A 21792-nucleotide genomic window follows, 5' to 3' on the forward strand; every position below is an offset into this window, starting at 1 on the left:
CTTTACAGTTTGATTCATTTAATTCATGTGCTACTTCAATCATTGCTGCTTTGTATATTAACGTCTCCTTCACGATTCTTTCTCCCCTCCAGGACTCTTACAAATGCGCAACAACAAATTTGAAATAAACTAACAAAAAAATAATTAAAAAAAAGTGAAACCGTATAGAAACGCATCTTGTTGTGCACACTCACAAACATCGGTCAATTCTGCTGCAAGTATTACTACACAAAAAATTTCATGCCTCGTAACTGATTCACCTTATGACCTGGATAAACTTCTGGAAAACTCCATGTCTCCATGTTCACTGTGCTAAGGGGACATAGGATTAGTTGGAGAGTATTAGGTGACAAAGCTACGGAGGAAAGCACTGAGGATGTGGAAAGCAGATTTCATTAGCCTGACACCCTTGCAATGCGAAATGGTGGTGAGCTGGGAACAGACTGGTACGTCTTTAACGGCAGGCCAGGAAGTCTCCCTTCACCCCAGTAGGGAAGCGTGGCCTGGCCGCCTTCTCCCGCCCACCCCCATCCTCCCCATCCTCCCGCCCCTCATCTCCAGAGAAACATGGCCTCAGATTCTAGGGCAAGTCCAACTGACTTCATAGGTGAAGAAAATATAGGTCAAAATGAAAAGACTTTTTCCCTACTCACACTGATATCAGAGGATCTGCCTCTCTTCCTTTTTATGAATACGTGTTAGCGGGTTGGAGCCCACAGTGTCCCGTCCAGTGGTGCCTTAGTTCTTAGAACAGGGAATAATGTCATGACCCTCAACCGGTTCCTCTGACAAACCTCCTGCATCAAGCGTGCTGCTGCCTTCATTTCTTGGGAAGAATGTATATGACAATGAACCTCCAATCTCTATTATTGGAAGTAGAAACAAAGTAGTGGGATTCCTTCAACTAAAATACGAGGGTGATAGCTAAGTCCCATGAAGGGGTTTAGGGATCAGAACTTTGCTGAAAGTTATGTACAACCCCACCAGCCGTTTCTCTAAGAAAAGGCCTCCCAAGAACCCTCAGATTGTCTGTTCCAAAGTTAAGGGAATGGAAAGAAAGTAAATTCAGGAAAAGGAAGTACAATACTCTTGTGTTTTCTACTGCCCCTACCTGAACAGTTTTCTATTCATTTTTTGGCCATACATAGCCTTGGAAAAATCAGTAAGGAAGATAACTTTTTTGTATAAAGCAGGGTGCAATTGAAATATGGTTGGTTGGGGCAGAAACCTCATTTTTCTACTATGACATGCAAGTAAAAGCAAACACTTTATTTGTCTGAATTATCAGAGAATGGGACTCATTTTGTCACCTCCCCAGACTTGGAGCCAGGAAGCCTGACGTCTGAGTGAAGGGGGTTAGCCTCACACAGTAACACCACGTCGCTTAAGAAGCTGCTCTGTGGAACCCTGGTCTCACTTCCCCATAAAGGTTACAAAAATACATATATATTTTTTCCCTCATTGCATTCAGTTTTAGTTGAAGAATTTTAACTGTTTGAGGTTCGTTACTTCACACTTGAGAGACTACAAACCACAGGAAATGAAAACTTGACTAAATGCAGATGACACAGCCAGCCAATTCTGAAAGCATGCTGGGCCCCTCTCAGCCCTGGGTGACCTTTAGCAAAAAGAGAATGTTCTGATGAAACCCCTTCACTCTCATTAAATGGCTTCGCCTTACAGGATACTCCCCTCTATTGATCAAAGTGTTGCAATCTTGGGGTCCTGACAGCACAAGTTGAGTGCAACCCAAAAGATAATAAGGATCCCATAAAGTTTTCTTGAATGTTAAACACAGTTAAAGATGTTTCAGCACTCAAAAATACTTGGCCTGCTTCTAAATCAATGCATGGCAAGAAAAATGGCAAAGTTGAGCCAGCATTTTAAAAAACACATTTTACAGGTTTTTTTTTTTTTTAGTATGTCCACCAGAAAGGATGTAATTCATTTTTTAAAAGAATTCTCTCCAGAAAGCATAGCTGGCCCGCCCATTCATTGGTCTCCCTGCCCACAAAGGAATGAATGAATAAATTAAGACATAATATGCCACCTAAGAAAAGTTGCTAATCTCTCTCTCTCTCTAGAAAAATGGTACTACATCATTTTTTTGACTACAAATAAGATTGTTATGGGCAAGATCTGTAGTTTCTTTATGTCAGCTGTAAATCGGAGTCTCTGAACTAAAAAAGTCATGTTCAATTGTAATCTGATTCAATAGTGATGCCTCTCCCAGGCCGTTGTATGTATGTGTGATACTTGGCTTGTTCCCAGGCCCTTTCAGTGCAATAGAAAGATATTAAGTGAAGTCTCATCATAAAACTTCTTCTCTAAAAGTCAGTCACCACAGAAGACTCTGGGAAAGAATCACATTCCATGAAAAGGAAAAAAGGAAAAAGGAACTACCCGAAGGAAGAAAGACCTGAGAGGAGGTGGGGATGGCAGCCACGAAGACCAAAAAGTCCTACAACTGTGGTATAATAGTTGCTGAGAAATAAGGCATAAACCCAGGTGAGAACAGGTAAACTACGTTCTTCCCCTTTCGACTATTCCAATAACTGGCTTATTCTCAGCGGGTTATGTTGTCAGGCCTCAAAGTGTGCCTTCTCGCTGACATGCAGTGCTCTCAGTTTGGAATTATAGCCTCTTCCTTGTAACTATTAGTAACACATCTTTGTTTTTTCTCTGTTATATGGACAACATCATAGTCGCATCAAAGGGACTCTTCAGTAGGGACATCTCTCCTCCATGATACCTCTGCTCACATCACCATTCTCCACGGGCCCATTACCTCATTTTCCCTTTACCTTGTGCATAGCTCAGGTTCAGTTTTATAACTTTTCCTTTATTTTTACACAGATGTTATAGCAGAAGGATGCACTGTGTCTCTAAAATGGCACCTTTCACACTTGTCTCATTAGGGAGACTGCTTCAGGGACGATGCAGATGCCTGATCACTGCACTGTACTCCTGAAGCTGAAGCTAAATAATAATGAATGTTAACTATAGTTTTATATATATATATATATATATATATATATATATATATATATATATATATGTTTGTGTGTGTGTATATATATATATATGGTTACAAAAAGCGGAGTACAGCATTAGGAATAGAGACAGTGGAAATGTAATGCCGTGGACAATGTCAGAGGGGTAGTGGATGTGGGGACGGGGGTTGTCACTGTGTGAGGGATATAAATGATAAATGTCTAACTAGTACATTGTTTTGTACATCTGAAACTAATAAAAAATAAAAAATAAAATGGCACCTTTCGATAAAGAATCTAGTGTCCTTGTAAACAGACCCGGTTTCTAAGGCACACGCCGTCTGAGAGTCGTCTTTCAGTGTCCCCATGACTCCAGGCCTTCCTATGCTCAGGTCAAGAAAGCATGTTGTGACCATGCATTGTGACTGCAGCCAGAAATGCTGATGTTTCCAATCCCTCTAAGAGCCACCGAATGTTCTTCATTCCACAGGCAGATTTGAGGCTTAAAATGCCAATAGGTTGAAGAAGAGGCAATGCAATGATGTGAATTAATATGTACCGAGGTGTACGTGCCTGACTGCCTGTCTTTCTGATGGAAGAGAAACTCGGGACCGAACGTGGTGAGGAGAAGACCCCACAGAGGAGAAGGGCACGGAGAGGGCAGGCCGGAGGCAAAGGCACACTTCGCCCATTGGATGAACCACCTGGCACCAGCTGACGGCAACCCCACACTGTATCACATGGAAAGGGACTTATTATACATGGGCTACCCTATCTACTCAGCTAACCTGTCCATGAAGTCAAAAGAAAATGCCCCCTGATTCTGAGTAGACATTAGGCTTCTATTACAGGCAGTCCACTTACAAAAAAACAAACAAAACTCAAATGTACATGGACACTGAACTATTAGAGAGCAAAGCACAGGTAATGATGATGGTAACATTTAAACACATTCTTAATCAACCTGTCATTACCCCCTGAGTGGGCCCCGGCGAGTGTAAATTACAGACCTCAGGGTAATGTGACTGATGCCTAAGGATTAGGTCACCTGCCAAAAAATGGGTTGAACTCCAAAGGTATTCCTTTGGATTCAACTTACAGTATTTGGTGTTCACTTTATAAATACCTTGGCTACTGTGTCTCTCTTCACAAAAGGATTTCATGTCTATCCTTCAAGACCCAGCACACATGCCACCATCTCTTGGATAACTTCCTGGATCACCCAAATTGAATTTCTCTCACCTCTTTGGCACTCCCATCCCCCTTCCCCCTGTCTCTATTTTAGCCAATATTACATCCTATCTTTTGTCTTAGCTTTCTGTGTCCACGTTTTAAAAGCCCTATTTTACTCTAAGCTCTGTGAAGGCACGACTTCCACAGCACCTTGCTTTATCTGTAACTTAGATTTTACTTGTGGAAAGAGTATATTTCTCTACAATTTACATTTTCTTTTTATTTGTATAATGGCTACGTTTGTCATTTTCTCTTAAGCTCCACGAAACGTGGAGTCATACCGGTATCTGTCCTATTTACCACTCTAAATACAGCATAAATCCTAGTACATAGTAGACATTCAATGAACATTTTGTAAATTAATGTATTATATGTTTATACTTTTCAAATAACCTAGTAGACGCAATTTATACCTAACAGGATTTCAGAGAATGGGTAATAAATACAGTAAATCTGAATTGAATGGACTAAAACTAGAGACACAGTTCACTAAACCCGTAGTGTAAAAACACACATTTGGAGTAAATCCTGGAAAAAAAAGAGGAGGGACTTCACAGCATGCCACAAAGTCAGTGGACCCAAGCATTTTTTCACAAATAATGAGAAATGGCATTTTCTGCTTGAAATTCTACTTAGAGAATAGGGTTATAAGGTGTTGTTTGATGGAAACAGGGAAATAAGTCATTTACTCAAACAATTCAAAATTCTAAAACCATGTAATCTGATCACAAGGAACTTGAGATTATAGATTTTTAACTAATCTGTGTCCCTCCTTTTCTGTGGAATCATGTCCCATGGGGATCTCCGACTCCAAATGTATTTCCTGAGGGGAATCTTTACCAGTATACTGGATTTCTAGTTACATATTCCAAAGGCCTAGTGGGCGAGGAACCCTGGCAGACTGTTTGAAAATGGAATCTCTGATTTCTCATCCTGAGATGTTGTGGTAGAATTCACTAAGTCAACAAGCCTCGGTGAGTCCTAGTTCCTTTACAACATGTGGGGTAATCAAGTCTTTGGATATGAACAAATGTCCTCAAAATATAGTGGACACTATGCCAAGACAACAATATCATTTATAACCACAGCTGGGCAATTCGAAGTCACTTGGTTGGCCATATTTGCAATGAGCTGTTATTCCAGCCTTCTTCTCTAGCTGAGGAACTGAAAATCAACAGTAAGTGTGCCAAAGTAGCACTCAGAACTGTTCTCAGAGGTATGATATGCAAGCTCCAGCTCTGCCCTTCAATATATGTTTTTAGACTCCAAAATTCATTACAACAATCATCAACCCCAGGAGATCCTACTTCCCCAGTGCAAATTTAGTTGCCCCTTCCTCGGTGCTCCCAGTAGCACCATAAGCTCTGTGAAGGGATCGATCTTCACACATTATTTCTCATGTTCTAACCATGTCTGTCTCTCAGACACGATTTGTTTTCTTGAGGGCAAGTATCATGGCTTATTCTCTTTTGTATCCTAGGAGTCTAACATAGGCATGGAGTTGGCTCACATCAAATCTATCCCACTCGTATCTCCATTACAGAGAGAAAGAAAATGCCTTGCATATAGTGGACAGGAGGGTCTCCATAAGAATTTACTGAATGATTACCATGTGCCAGACACTGTCCAAGGTGCTAGGGTTACCATTAAACAAAACAGGCAAGGTCCCTACTCTCTAAGGGACAGTTAGTAAATACTGTGTTTCCCCGAAAATAAGACCTAGCCGGACAATCAGCTCCAATGCATCTTTTGGAGCAAAAATTAATATAAGACCTGGTCTTATTTTACTATACACTATACTATACACTTTACTATACTATAAGACCGGGTCTTATGTTAATTTTTGCTCCAGAAGACGCATTGGAGCTGATTGTCCGGCTAGGTCTTATTTTCGGGGAAGCATGGTAAACCCATCAATAGAAAGATGATTTGAGGTCATAATAAGTGTCACAAAAAAATAAAAATGGGCAATGGGATGAAGAGTGATTTGGAGGAAGTATAAGGTAGCCTGTGGGACTAGACATTTGGGACTAGACATTTCAGCTGAGACCTGACTGATGAGAAGCAGCCAGCCATGCAAGGATCTGCAAGGGGAGAGCGTCTTAGGAAGAGACACTAAACTAAAGCACTGTTTGTTAACAGTGGGGGCAGACACTGGGAGGGGTGTAGAGGGAGACTGTGGTGCTGGTTTATTGCTAATTCCCTTTCCTTCATCTAAATCAGAGCAGGGTACCACCTTTCCCACCTCACTCTGCGTATTCTTTTTGCTACCATTTCCGTTTTCTTAATTCTGCTCCCTGATTTCCATTAAATTGCAAAAACATGAGCCTCTGCCAGCAGCAAACACATCTGGAGCCCTCTTCTAACTCCTAATCATATAAAGCACCAAACAAAAAGCCATGGGAAAATAGAAGCTGAGAGTATTACGATGTAGCTTTCATTCTTATTAGGTCCATTCAAGTAATGTTTATTTGTATAACCATTACATCTCATTATCACTACTGATCATATTCAGAAACAGTTATAGACCCACTCATCATTTGTTTCTTTCTATATTATCTCATAGGATCTCCTATTATAGAGTAAATAGCTTCAACAATTTCATATTTAACTATATACTAATACCAAAATAAAAAAAAACAGCAAATGCATCTAAATAACATTTTTCAAGGTAATCAAAACTACTTCAGTACATAGCTATGCTACTTAGTCTAGTATTACTGAATTTGAAATTTCTTCATCATTTTCATCATCTACTTCAACGCAAGTATTTGTTCATCAAGAACTGTAATCAATAAAAGAACGAAGACACTATTTTCCGCACCATGACAAGACCGTCCAGATGTCATGCCTGGAATACATCACCAGTGACATTTCTAGTCATCTTTCCAGTTATTTGGAACAGACTTTCCATTGCAATCTGCAAAGCATTTGGATGCTGTGATCCCTGCTGTCAGCAAAAGCAGCCCAGCAAAGGAGGTGTTGCACGAAATATACTCTACCTGATGTCGTCTTCTGTTCCAGCTTGGGGCATCTAGGTTCCCCTTGGGATTCCTCTCCTTCCTGAGTTCCAGACACACACACCAAAAAAAAAAAAAAAAAAAAAAGGGAGGAGGAGAAAGTCAAAATAATGCATTCATTCACCGCAATACTTTTTGAAAACCTACTAATCAATATGAGATCAAGTTCTAAAAAATTAGACCAAACCCTTTTAAAAAAACTGAAGCTTTGGACAAGCAACAAATGAATAATAGATGTTGAGTAGAATAATTATGGGGGGGTTGGATTGCAAAGTGCAGTGTGCCATACACATGTACACAGGGTCATGCCTATAAACGATGTTCCTGGAGTAGTACAACCCACGGACCCTCTGTGACTAATACATTTGAGGGCATCAATTACTTAGACTTAGTGGTGGTGGGTTTCTCCATAAGATAGAAATTCTGCCAGTATGGTGCAACAAAGAGAATTATGTTTTATTTTTCATAATTCAAAGAGATTATTTCCTATACTTTTGAAAATTCTATCACAGTTCAATGATTTTTTAATTTTATTTTACTTTTTAAAGTATTTTTTTCAATTACGGCTGACATTCAATATTATTTTATATTAATTTCAGGTGTACAGCATAGTGGTTAGACATTTATGTAACTAAGAAGTGATCCCCCTGATTAGTCTAGAACCCACTTGACACCACACACAGTTATTACAATCTGACTACATTCCTTATGCGATACTTTATATCCCCAAGTTCACAGTTATTTTTATATCTGGGCAAGTGGGTGAATACACTCTTCTCTGAGTTTTGGTATGGTATTCTTTAATGACAATTGCTGCTGCTATAGCATTGATAAAAGGAGACCCAGCTAGGAGTGAGGGAGGTACATTAAGAGGGATGTCTACATGTCTTTTCTAATTTTTTCTGCAAGATAACTTTATGTTGATTCCTTCATTTATTTTTTTCCTTCACTGAACAAATATTTGTTAAGTACCTGTTAGGGGGATATTTCTGAGGAGCTTCATCTTTAGGCAGGATTCCGTCTAACATCCATTGAATTATACTGCAGGCAGTTGCCAACTCAGCTTTCTTCCTAAGTGGGCACACTTTCTGTGCATACTTTGTTCCTCCTAATAATTTAGCCTGATAGAAGGTATTCTGGACCATAATAAACCATATGGGTCTGGGTTCCATCCATGACACCGGAAGCTGCTCTGTGACAAGAGTCGAACAATGGAACTCAAAAACTGGTATTACCCATCGTAGGACCACTCCCCATTGTATTCTAAGATTGCAGTTCCTACGTCATATTCCATCTCTGGGGATGATAATCCACCAGTCTCTCAAGCTTGGTTAGTGAGATTTTTTTTAAATGTCCTTTTCAATTCATAAAGATTCGTTTCCGCAAATCATCATCAGCGTCAACTCATAAGGGAATTGATTTCACCTGTGTTGGGAACAAATGTTTTCCCAGAGATCCAAAATCATCCTCAAACGTTCGTCATCGGGGGCCAGTTCCAGAAATTCGCCCTGCTTTTAAAACCCATGGCATAGCATTGCCGTGGGCAATTTGGGTCAACAGGCCTGCAGTCCAATGATCTCAAATTTATGTTATAAAAAAGTTTAATAAAAATTGCTTTCAAAATTACATTTCCACAAAAGATGTAAATTAATAGTATAAAGGAGATGTACATGATAGAAACGCCCCATCACACACCAACTAAATGCAGCAAATAATTTCTTGCGCCACAAGGCCCAACAAGATCCTATACAATAAAAACATGAGAAACTATTTTATAATATAGCCACAAGGAAAGTGTCTCAAGATGCCAAAATAACCCAAATAAAGTTGTTTCATAGATGAAAGGATTCTCCTTTAGCCAGTAAGACTGTTTACTTTTTTATTGCTCCGAATTCCAGACTGGTGAAATAACTTTGCCCTTCAGCTTTCCTCCAAACATATTTATCACTGAATTTTAAACTGCCCCTCCCCCAGTTTTCTCATTAACTAGTAAGAACTGCAAAACCCTGGAATGATCTGCAGATGGAAGGATATTTGGAATACTTTGGGCTGGAGAGCTCTCAGCATAGAATAAACAAGCATCTGTCTTCCGTAGTATAAACTATGTTCTATTTAGAGAAAAAAGGCTGAGCTCCTTAGATTCTTGTGTTTCTTCTTTCAGTGCAAGTCTGTGATTTGCAGAATTTGTTCTTCCTGGCTTTTTCCCAGCAAAGCTAGAATAAAATGACAACAGTCCAACTGTAGTAGACATCTGTTGAATTTGCTGCTTGGCAGTGAGTACTCTGTCTAGGAAGTGTGTCCTAATTTCCTCTTTAAAGTCATCCTTTCCCACTCTTAATGAACTGTGGTTCCTAGTAAACCAACTCCATGCTCCTAGCCCACCATTCCAAGGGTGGTCACGTGACCCAGGCTAGACCCATCACCCCAATTAGTCTGGTGCATTTCCCTATGATTGGGTCAGGGTGATCATGGGACCCAACCTGAGCTAATGAGAGATTTTTTTCCTGGAAGTCTAAAAATATGATTCCTGTTCTTGCCCACTGATCCTGAAGCCTGAGACAATTGTGAGGGTTGGAGCTGCTGCTGTCACATGCAGCTGAGATAGAAGCCCACATAAAGGAAAGCAGAATCAAGAGATGGAGTGATATGGAGTCCCCATATCATTTGAGCCCCAAATCCAGACATGCTTGAAGCAAGCTCAACCCTGGACTTTTCAGCCTAAGTCTGCATTTACATTCCATTCTATTTTTTTTTTTTAAAGGAAAACCATTTCTATCAGGTTTTCTGTCACTTCTAAGGGAACAAGTCCCAGGTTGACACCTTGGTTCTGGGAAGCTGGCAGTGGGAGTGTTGATTATTGACGTCAGCACCTCACACACTATCATGTACTGCATTCACGTACTCATTAAATGGAATGTGTCAGGGATGATGCACTGAGGAGGTGCTGTTAAAATCTGGCAAATAATTGGGCTTTTCATCTATTTCCTCTGAGGACTAATCCCAAGGTGTTTTGTACACTTTATGAAAGGGTAGAGAGGTGCAGCCACAAGAGGAGACAGAAAAGAGGTTCAGGAAGAAACAAAGGTCCTTACACTCACAGGTCCTAGAAAAGGAGGCATGGCACCCCTCGCAGGGCCACATGGGAAAGACACCAGGGTGGTCGGGAGCAGAAGACAGGAGTGCGTAAGCCTTGTCTTTATTGGGGTTTCAGAGGGTAAGGCAAGGCAAGAAAAGCCTGTCAGGTCATTGTAGATACAGGGGAGCCCAAGAAGATGGAAGGTGTCACTCGTGTCGTAACCACTCCAGTTCCTCATTCTGGCCACCATGGAGTCTATGGAGAATATATTCCTCATGAGCAAAAGCTGCAGTTCACTAAGCTACCCAAATCAGGGAGACGGGAGCCTTGACCAGAGAGGTTTGCTCCATTCACTGCCGACGTGGTACCACAGAGTACAAGTGCTTTTCTTCATCTCTGCTTGTAAGCAACCTAAATAACTACTCAGGAGGTCCATTGGATCACATGCTTGTGAAGCTGTGGTTCTTGAACTTGGATGTGTATCCGAATCACCTGGAGAATGTGGCAGAAATACAGAGGACGCAGCCCTTTGTCACTTGGACAAGCCTGGGCCTCTGGATTCATTAGCTCTCCTGGTGGTGCCGATCAATACACTCCCAAGTTTGAGAATCACTGTTGTGAAGAATGCATATGTCATCTGGTACTCAGCCAATATCATCAGGGCCTCTCCTTTCCTCAGTATCTCCATTTGTTGTTTCTGTCTCTGTGTCACTTCTCAGGCTCCTCCTTCACGGCATGGTCAAGGCCATGAGAAGCACTGGGGCCATCTCCTTTCAGCTCATTGAGCTGTCAGAGAAGTGTCTCTGGACCCCAGTACATAGAACAGGTCGTTTCAAAGGGGGTAAGGAACACCCCAGTCCCTGCATTCATATCCAGAGTTCCAGGGGGAGACTCTGACTGGTCCATCTTGTGTCACATACTGACTCCTAGTCACAGCATACGCCTATCAGGAAATGGGGACTATGATTTTCCAGACCTACATCACTGCCCATCCCAAGAGCTACTGGGGGCGGGGTGGGGTGGGGGGAGGGACGGGGTTCTGTGGTTGGAAGCCTCACCAGAACCTCCGGAGGTAGGGAAGGTGCGGTTCCCTAAGGGAAGGAAGTCTGGGTCCCAAAGTGGGGGAGGAAGGGAGGCTGGCCACAGTGCTGCTAAAATATACATTCTCAAGTAGACTGAGTTCTCCAAATTCAGACTACAAGACTAAAGCCACAGGACTAACATTACCTACTGCTTGTCTAGTTCCTAGTGTGTTCCATGAGCTTCATATATGCTACATGTAATGTGGAATGATGTTCAAAATATGTAACAGCATGAGTGGTACAGGCCACCAACTAACGGGAATAGGCAGGGTCCTGGAGGTCCCTGGGATACAGGCCTTAACCTTTTAGTTTCTGGACCACGCAGAGCTCAGGGGTCTGGAGAGAGGGGCGATATGGGAAATGGACACCACTCAAGGTCTTGGGAAGCAGTTATTTACTAGTCAATAAAAAGGCATTTTAATATTTTAACAGCCAATATGTTCTTATTGATGCATGCCTGCTAACCATTTGCAGCCCTGAGTGTCATCGTAACAAACACACTTCTAAAGGATAGGTAGCTCCTGGAGGTACGCTGTAATATGCTAGAGGCATGCAGGCCTCTCTCTGGAGCATCAGTTTCACTCAAAGATATGGGAGGAAAAACATGATTTGTATATTAAAACAAATTTGAGTACATTGTGGAAAAAAATACAGAACAGACATAAATGTTTAGGATGACCACAGAATGTCAAGGATATTTGGACATGGGGTCCCGGATAGGGGGTACTCCTGTGGAAAAGACTGAAAAGCATTGTCAGAGGAACTCAGTGTTGATATTTCTGTTCCCATTAGAAGGTGCCCAGAAGGGGTGAGGACTTTATCTAAGCATTCATGCTTTGAAGTGGGGCAAGGTTTGCAGTATTGGCCTGGGTCAGGGCCCCTGATCTCTCACCTATATATACTGTGCTGCCTTCTTTCAAGTTTGCTCCTTGCTGGTGTTATTTGTAGAAAATCTAATCTTAAGTGGAAAGAAAAGCTAGTTATTAAATAACTATATTTAGTGAAAAGACTAAGTGAAGAGAACTCTGGGTAAGGAAGAACCGTATAGTTTTACAAAGGAATGAGTGATTTCTCCTCAGAACTAGGGAAAGCCATTTCAAAGACGGACCATTGTGTGTTCCGAGATTTAGAGAGTCCCAGGCCAAGAAAACCACAGAAGAAAACAACATTTATCACATGGTGGAAATTTCAGAACCAAGAGCATAGGAAAGTTTGACACAATCTTTACGGCTGTAATTCAACATGCTGGTCTTAAGTTTAGAGTTACATAATGATTGCAAAAATATTTGAATTAAAATAAACTCTCAAACTGCTAGGGAATGGATGGGGTGAGAGTGGTTGTCGAAACTGATTGCTATGGTCTGAATATTGATGTCCCTCCAAAATTCATACGAGTATGTTGAAATCCTAGTTTCCAAAGTGATGGTTTTAGGAGGTAGAGCCTTCGGGGTTGTGATGGTGGTCATGATGGAGGAGCCCTCATGAATATGATTAGCGCCCTTAGAAAAGAGACATCACAGAGCTCCCTACCACCTTTCACCATGTGAAGACACAGCAAGAAGATGGCTGTCTGTGAAGCAGGAAGTGGGTTCCCACCAGACACCAAATCTGCCAGAACCTTAATCTTGGACTTTCTAACCTTTAGACTGTGAGAAATAAATGATTTTTGTTTAACTCACCCAGTCTATGGTAGTATGTTATAGAAGCCTAAACAGACTGAGACTCTGATTAACTAAGGATTACTATATATCCCGTATATAGATTTGTGTTACAGATCTTGAACAAGTGATGACAGAGAATCGTGGTTCTTCAGCTATTTATAGTTCATACTCCATAGGCATTCTATAAGTACTTGTTGAATGAATGGATAAATAAACGAATGAATAATGTTTGTTTTAAAGAAAACATTTTTCCCCAATCTTTTTTTTTTTCTTTGTAAGCTCCAGGAAGCTATGCATGCATTCTCACGTGGCTTCAAGCGCTGCAGGGCACACAGCCAAATATCCCTGGCAGATGATGCAAGTTTGAGAGAGAATGTGTCAAAGGATTTCATATACGTATACATTGTTAATGAGAGTTTTTGTGGGAAATGTGGGTACCAGTTTTTATTCTATCTCCATATTGGTTTGTAAAAGCAGCAATACCTCATATCTATCTAGTACATCTCAATTTAAAAAGTGTGGTCCAATACATGATTTCATTTGACTCCAATAACTTTTTACGGTGGGCAAAGCAAGAGTCCCACTATCTAAAAAAAATGAAATTTTCCTCTAGTCACATTCATAACACTTTTGACACCAGATGTGTGGGGTTTTCACCCACATGGAACAATTCTCCAAAACCAGCAGGGTGTCCACAGTTCAATTCAATTCTGACACTAACCTGAGTAAGTAATGGCCCCACAGGTGAAGGGCTCAGTCCACAAGACCACTCCCACTTCAGATGACCTTTGCAAGTAGCAGGTCCTCAGCATACCTATAACTTCTGTCCAACTTGGTTACATATTGGAGGTTCCCACAATTCCCTCCTTGGTTTTGGTAATTTGCTAGAGTGTCTCCCAAAAGCCAGGAAAACAGTTGAGCTACTATTGCCAATTTATTACAAAGGATATTTTAAAGGATAATCATGAACAGCCAGAGGAAGAGGTACACAGTGTGAGGTCTGGAAAGGTCCAAGAACAGGAGCGCCTGTCCTCATGGATTCAGGGTGTGTAGATATGTTCACCAACCCCGAAGTTTTCCAAAACTCATACATTTAGGACTTTTATATTGGCTTCCTCATGTGGGCATGATCAATTATTAACTCCATTTCCACCTCTGGAGAATGGGGGGCGGGGGGTCTGAAATTTCCAAGCTTCTAATCATGGCTCGGTCTTTCTGGTAATCAGCCCCCATCCAGGAGCCCACCCAGAGCCGCCTTACTGCAACAATAGATACTCCTATGAACCAGGAAATTCCAAGGAATTCAGGATCCCTGTGTCAGATGCTCCCATCACTTAGGAAATGACAAGGGTTTAAGAGTTCTGTGTCAAGAAATGGGGTCAAAGTCCAAGTATTAGAACCAAGATTCTCCTGGCACCCCTATTTACAATGGTTTTAGGAGCTCTGCGTTAGAAACCAGGGACAGAGATTAATATAATAAATATAATTAATATAATATAACATTTCTTATTTCACACCCTCATTTCCACATGAGTAATTTGAGGACTTATAGTCACACAACTATAAAGAAAGGCAAAGCCAGACCCTCTCCTCACTCGCCATTAAAGGAACACTTTCCAATTTGCTCCAAACATCCCTCAGAGTTCAGACAGACGGATCAGAAAGTAGGGGGGTCTCTTGTTAGGGATGAAAAAGCAGGGAAGGATGAGAGGTGCTGTCAGAGACCCAAATTGCACCAGTATAAACACTTTATTAGAGCTTTCATTAGACTTCTGCAGATGAGGTTTCCATATCTTGATCAATTTCACTTTCACAAAGCCATGGCATTTGTAGAAGCTGGAATTATGTCTATGAAGAGGAGTTACATCCCTACACAGTGACACCCAACAACTCTTTTGGTTTCCTGTAGAACCTTCTAGAATAAATGAAAATTTGATCGAGGATTTTGGGGGTTAAACCTAAATGTTTTGAAATTCAACCTCTTTTTCTGAAGCTTGAATTGACAGAAAGTACTCTTTATTAATAGCCAAATGAACTGAAAATATTTTCTGGATCCATCCTGGTAAAAAAATGTTAAGCTGGGGTTGCTCCATGCCAACTAAAGAGTGGGAGGGAAGGAGGAAAGGTGGGAGGGAGCCAATGACCTGCTGTCCCGCCCTCTCCCTGGCTCCACCAATAGGCAGAGTCCTGACCAAGCACACATCTTAAAGCAACTTACAAAGCAACATCATTTTAAATAATCGTGCCAGGCTCTTTTAATAACAATAGTGTCATGGAACTCATGGCTTTTCAGGAATTTCCCTCACAGAAACTTTATGCTCAGACATATACCTGGAACACCTACTAGAGAGGAGTCACGATTTCCCTGGATTAATATTTATCTCACATCTTTCAGGCTGTGTTACCAATAAAAGAATTTTTAAAAACAATGTCCTTCCACTAATTCTTGTTAATATCATTTTAGAAAGGCAGTGACATCAGATGGAAAATGAGAACCAGAAGAGCCATTTTGCAGTCCCATGAGACCTGACCAAATTCATACCACCCCGTGCTTCATTTTCTCCTTAACAAAATGGAGAGAACAGCAGCCCTTCCCCATGTCATAGCCATGCTTGTAGGTCAATAAGGGAGGGAGCGGGGAAAGCACCCTGAGCTCTTTAGAATAATGGAAGTTTCAACATTCTTGTTATTTGGAAAGAGATCATTGTAAAGGTCAGTATTACCCTTTGGCTTCAACAGAACCCATACAACACAAAATCAACACAATGAATGGGATTCTGTCACCTTGCACAGAGCGATCACTCAGCAAATGTTTATGGTTTGTGGACTAACCTCACCAGGCAGACAATTTCCAGTCTGCTTGGAGAGCCTGGAAAACTCCCCAAGAGGAGGAACAGATGTGTGTGTGTTGGGGAGAGGCGGGACGGTATGGGAAGGGAGGAAGCTTATAACAAAAAGTGCTGCCAAGAATGATTTTCTTCCATTTTAATTCCCATTCTCCCTATAAATGCTTCTCTGCCCAGTTCCTACTTCTGGACAGAGCCTGACCAAACCACTCACTCCTAGACTATAAGGGTCAGGGTCACTCACACACACACACACACACACACACACTTATACACACATGCACAAACACACACATACACTCAAACACACAAACATAATCATACACACAAAGGTACACACAAACATACATACACACAAACACACATACATGCACGTACATACACAAACACACATACAAATACACCCAACCTACCAAAAGTAAATTAAACAACAACAAAGAAAAAGTCGGATAAAAAGAGATTTTCTACTTGCTCAGCCCCTCCAAGCCTCCTGTCAACGCCTCTGCCCTTCCTATCAGGACTCAGGCTGTGTTTCAGCATCTTTTTCTCAGAGCTTCCAGAAAGAGAAGGGAAGTCACTGGGAATTTGAGTGTTAACTTGAGCGATGCCCAAAGTTCCTTTACAAGGAATTACTACACAGAGTTGCCTCTCTCCAGCCAGCGCTCCAGGTACTGAGCACCCTCCACCCACGCGCCTGCTGATCCGCTGCAGCCCGTCCCTGCTGCCACGCTCGGGATGCTCAGACGCCCCAGCACTAGCTCACTCCTTTCTGTGGGGCTTCTCTTGCCTACTCCTCCGAGGGAGAAGAGATGTGCTTACTGGGGAGGAGGTCGATTCTGGGCTTCGAACTAGAAAATCAAGTCGAATGGCAAGCCTGCTTTCTTCTCTTGGCAAACTTAGTCGTGACTCAGCAAACAGCGACTAAGTCCCTACTGTGTGCCTGCTTGTCACTGGGCTAGGTATGGGAGAGACAAGGAGGATCAAAAACATACTCCCTCAAGGAGCCCCTAGAGGAGGAAACCAACCATAGAATGTGAGGAGTGTGAGGGCAGAGTTAAGAGGAAGGCACTGGGTGTCTGCAGGTGACGAGACATGAGTAGAAGGAAGACTTCTCGGGGGAGAGGACACCTCGCCAGGCAGAGGAGGGTAGTGGTATTCAGGGTAGGGAATCACTTCAAAAAACAAAACCTCTGATAATATTTTTCACTTTTAATTTCCTCTTTAAAAATGTACCTTGCATCTCAGAGATAGCCATGTCCCCAGTACCTTCCACGTGCCCCATCCTTCTCTCTACTCTGCCCACTGATAACTATATCCTGTGTTCTCTTGCCCTCCAGTGTCCCACTGGGCGCAGGTCCTGGGTATAAGGAGCAGGAGATCTGAGGGAGGGGAGGGCAAGGTCAAGGCACTTCCCTCTATCAAGGCAGTCCTCTTAGGAAATGTTCTTTTCTCCAGGTTCCTGTAAGTGGCTTCCTCCCGCCCTCATCCCTTTGGCTCTAGGAGAGGTAACAGCTCTTCCACTGTTATGAGTTTCCCTTGGGGTTCCTCGCCATCCCACCCACACTTCTGTAAACAATCACTTTATTAAGCTCACCCTGAATTATTCTAATTTGAGGGCCACCTGTTTCCTGTTGGGACCTTGACTGATAGAGCAAATAGCAAATATATCAGGGGGAGCAGGACGCAAAAATTGTATAAATATATATGTGTATTTGTGTGTAGATAGATGTAAGTATATATACATACATATATGGCAGTGATGGTAGTTACGGAGTCTGACTGATTCACTTATTTACTCCACATTGATGAGGGACAACTATGTCAAAAGCACAATGATTAAGGGAACCACACTTTCTGGATTTTATGAGATAGCGTCAGTTACAACATTCTTTGCAATGGCCATACTATATATTTTAATGTGGGGTTCATAAAATGTGATCTCAGTAACTATGGCAACAGGAACATGAGTAAGATGCAATCTGTACTCTCAGAGTTTATACTCTCGTCTGGCTTAGTCCTCCAACACCCAAGTCTCTAAAAGAAACAGAACAAGTGGAGAAAGTCTGAGGCAGGATCAAGTTGCAGCTCTGTATTCTGTAGGTTATGCTTTGGGCAAGCTCCCTCGCCTGCCTGCGGAGAAGTGATTCTGCTGCTTGGGGGTCAAATGCATCAACAGTGGTAACAGGCTCGCTATGGGCCAAGCAGTGAGCTGAAAGCTTTACATACAATATTGAATTTATTCTTCATGAAAACCTCTATAAAATAGGCATGGTTTTCATTCTGCAGAAAACACAGACTTGATATGTTACGTAGCCAATAGTAGTAGTTCATCTCTACGAACCCAAGTCTATACCCAATTCACACCCAAGCCTCTAGGTAAGGCCCACTGTTCTTACCTACTGGGCTTCAGTGTCTCTTCCGGGAGAAAACAATTCACAGCCAAAACCAGAGGGTGTTTGGTGAATGCGACAATTACAGGTGGGGAGGCAAAAGGTGATCCTGCAATTTTGGCTGACTCTGTTATTACATCCACACAGTGAGAAGGCAGCTGGGGAACCAACCTCACAGGAGTCTCGTTTTGATTCTGTGTGGTAGAATCAGCCCTCAGCTAACAATTTGCTCAGATTAGATTTGAAAGATGAGAAAGAAGGATTAGAAAGAAAGGTGAGGGGCAAGCCACACAAGATGCACCCCGGAGACACCAAAGATTTGCTTCTGTGGAGGCTCTGGCTCCCTTTGAACTAGCTAATAATTACTGCTTTGGGAGGAAGTAGGGATTGGCGTGTTAATGGGAGGGGTGGAAAGGGACATATTTGAAACCAAGGCTGATCTACTTGTGATTAGTCACACAGGGCGGGGGGTGGGCAGCTTCACTGTATACTGCCTTCAGGTACAAAGGCAGCCAATGTAACCCCATAGGCGGTTTTTATGAGTGGCAAGCAATGCAAATGCTTGTCAAGTACCCCCAAAATTTTGAAGAATTCAAGTTTAAGACCTGTTGATGCCCTCCCAAAAACCTACCTCACTGTCCCCCTCCCCTAACGTCCCCGTATATCATGGTTTCTGCCTGATGTCTCAGGTGATCATTAATAGTGTCCCTTCTCACCCTACCCTTGCTGTAACTGATCAAGAAAAGAAAGTGAGACATGGTTCCCTGAGCTTCACATGCCCCAAGTCTGGTTTCAGAATGAGTGTTGTCTTGCTGCATGGGCCTGGGTGGTTCAGTTAATCTCTCTGATCCTTTAGGTGCCAAGTGACATTAAACTATGTGGCCCGTGACTTGTATGAGCAATAACAAATAAAAGTAGTTCATAGAGTTACAGATCTTAGAGTTAGACATAACGTGGGACTATGAGCAGCCACACAGAAGTCACAATGATGCAGTCAGCCTTCTCCATGGTTCTCTGTTGTCTTGGAAAAATCTAGCAAATAAGTGTGACACTAAGTGTGGACAGAACTAATGCAAAACCTGGAGGGTTATTAGAATACCTGTGCCTTGGAAATTCTTGGAAACTATTTGCAAACTTTTAAATTTAATTAACCAAATATTTACTGTGTACACACCTATATGTGTATTGCATTTTATAATTTTAAAGGATATTTCACATATATCATCTCATGTGAGCTATGTAGCAGCCCTTTGAGGAAAATACTATTATACTCATTTTACATACTCATTTTAAATACTATCACTGGGCAAGCTAGGGCTCATAAAGCTTATGTGATTTGACCAAGATCATATGGCTAATACTCAACTAACTCCAGATCAGTCTGATTTTCAGCACAGGGTTCATTTCACCATATTCCCGCTGACTTGCTTATGCTTACTGTATACAAACTGGTGTGCCAGCCTCCCAGGAACTACAAATTAGGAAGCACTGCCCTAACCTCTTTGAGGCTAAGACAGAAACACAAATTACCTGTAAAACTAAGCAGATGTAATCACCATAAAAGTGGCAGGAGCACATTCTGTGTAGATTCTGAGAAGAGTAGAACCATATGTCTTTGGGGGGACTAGTAAAATCTGATGATGGAAATAGGTTTAATTTGGAGCATGGAAACTGGGCATAACCGTCAGCAAGTAGAGATGGGAGGTAGGATACATCACCAACTAAGGCGACAGTATGAGGAAAAGCAAGGAAAGGACGGTTCATGATGAGAATAACAAGACAGGTTCTGGCCGTACAGAGGGCATTTGCAGGGGAGAGGAAACAGGCTGAACACACAGTACAGTGTTTGAGTGCTGTGGTGTGGCTTTTGACTCAATCAGCAAGGCTGTGGGAAGCCTGCAGTGGAGCATAAAGATTGCCCCTCGGGAAGATTAGTCTGGAAACAGTGTGCAGACTGGATTGGCATGTGGACAGCCTCTGAGTGAGGAGGACAGTGAAGAGTCCTTAAAAAAAAAAAAAAGCAGTTATGACAATTGTGATGCAGGGAGAGTAGCTGACAAAATGAGGTCAAGCTAAATCTAGGAGAAAATCAACAAGGACTAGAGAAATAATCCCCAGTGGAAAGGCTATTCTTTGATGGTGAGCCATTTCTTTGGGCAATTTATGAAGCTGGAGGGAAGCCTGTCACGACAAATGGCCATTAAAGCTAGCATCCTCTAGGGCACCTTGGGGGATGAGAGAGCACCTGGCTCCATGACTTGTAACTTTCAGAACTCAAGAAAAACGGAGTGAATGGCTTACTTCCATATGGATGCCTTGGGGGCATTTCGGTGTTGGCAGAGAATTCACTGTAGGGAGAGTAATTAGTGCAGACATCAAACGAGAGCCAATAAAGAGATAAATGTCCTGATTCTGAAATGACAATAAAAATGGGGCTGGGGGTTGGGGTGGAAACTGAAAAATTCAGCCTGGGCTCATCTGTGTGTTCTGAGCGGAATCCGCGTGGCATAATTTGCTGCAGTTCCCAGGGTATCCACGTTCTGCCACAACGACACTCTCTCCTTCCCAGATGTTGAAACAGAACAACCTTCACTTTCCACTGGCAGCTCTGACAGCGAAGTTCCTTGCAATCTCATCAGCTCTGGATGAAGTACAGGCCCACCCAGTCACCTGGGTGCTGCAAGCAGGAGGGGGAAAACGGCGCCGGGTGCGAGCGCAGAGCTTAGCTGTGCTCTCTAATAACCTTCATCGGGGTTACAGGAAGCACCGGGACAGCGATGGACACGTGGGGCGGACACGTGGGGCGGACACGTGGGGCGGACACGTGGGGCGGACACGTGGGGCGGACACGTGGGGCGGACACGTGGGGCGGACACGTGGGGCGGACACGTGGGGCGGACACGTGGGGCGGACGCGCTCACGCGCACGCACGCACGTGCACGTTCGAACGCACGCGCACGCACCCACATTTCACCTCCCGTCACATGGCCCCTTGCTGTGCTGAAACCCAGCAAACGCTTCATGGTGACGCTGGACAAGAACCAGAAGTGAGACGCGTTCACGGTTTCCTTCGAAATTCTTCTCTGCTGCCGATTACTTACGGAAATAAGCACTGAGTGATCTGATTTTAAGCCACTTCTATGAAAACATTCTTTAATGCCCTAATTTAACCTCCTGTTCCCTACACTGTACTGTCATTTAATTCTCTCTTATAAACTTAAAGGCCAAGCCGTCTGTTTATTTGTTTGTTTCTGTTTGCCATTTGAAATGGTAACAGCTTCAATCTTACTCTCCTGTAGCTCGCAGAATCATCGAATGTGGGAAGAGAACAAAGGCCATCCCGCCCGGACCTTGGAAGGGAGGCGTGACTAGCCCCAGGCAAGGATTTTTGGTTTTACTAACGAAAAGGGTGAGGGAAGAGGGAATTGTGTGGTGTCACAGTGTTGACCTTCTACAACACTAGCCCACTGCAAACTTGGCCCACCGGTAAC

General features: G+C 42.6%; 1 protein-coding gene across 1 annotated transcript in view; it reads right to left on the reverse strand.

Moving 5' to 3' along the window:
- Window positions 1–21792, reverse strand: part of FAM107B (family with sequence similarity 107 member B) — a 194160-nt gene that overhangs the window by 108646 nt on the left and 63722 nt on the right. Inside the window, exon 2 of the mRNA XM_033100716.1 lies at window positions 7229–7289. Within this exon, the coding sequence (XP_032956607.1) occupies window positions 7229–7289 (61 nt within the window). The remainder of the gene's footprint in view (window positions 1–7228; window positions 7290–21792) is intronic.

The sequence above is a fragment of the Rhinolophus ferrumequinum genome (genome assembly GCF_004115265.2).
Source record: "Rhinolophus ferrumequinum isolate MPI-CBG mRhiFer1 chromosome 5 unlocalized genomic scaffold, mRhiFer1_v1.p scaffold_110_arrow_ctg1, whole genome shotgun sequence".
NCBI classification, from domain to species: Eukaryota; Metazoa; Chordata; class Mammalia; order Chiroptera; family Rhinolophidae; genus Rhinolophus; species Rhinolophus ferrumequinum.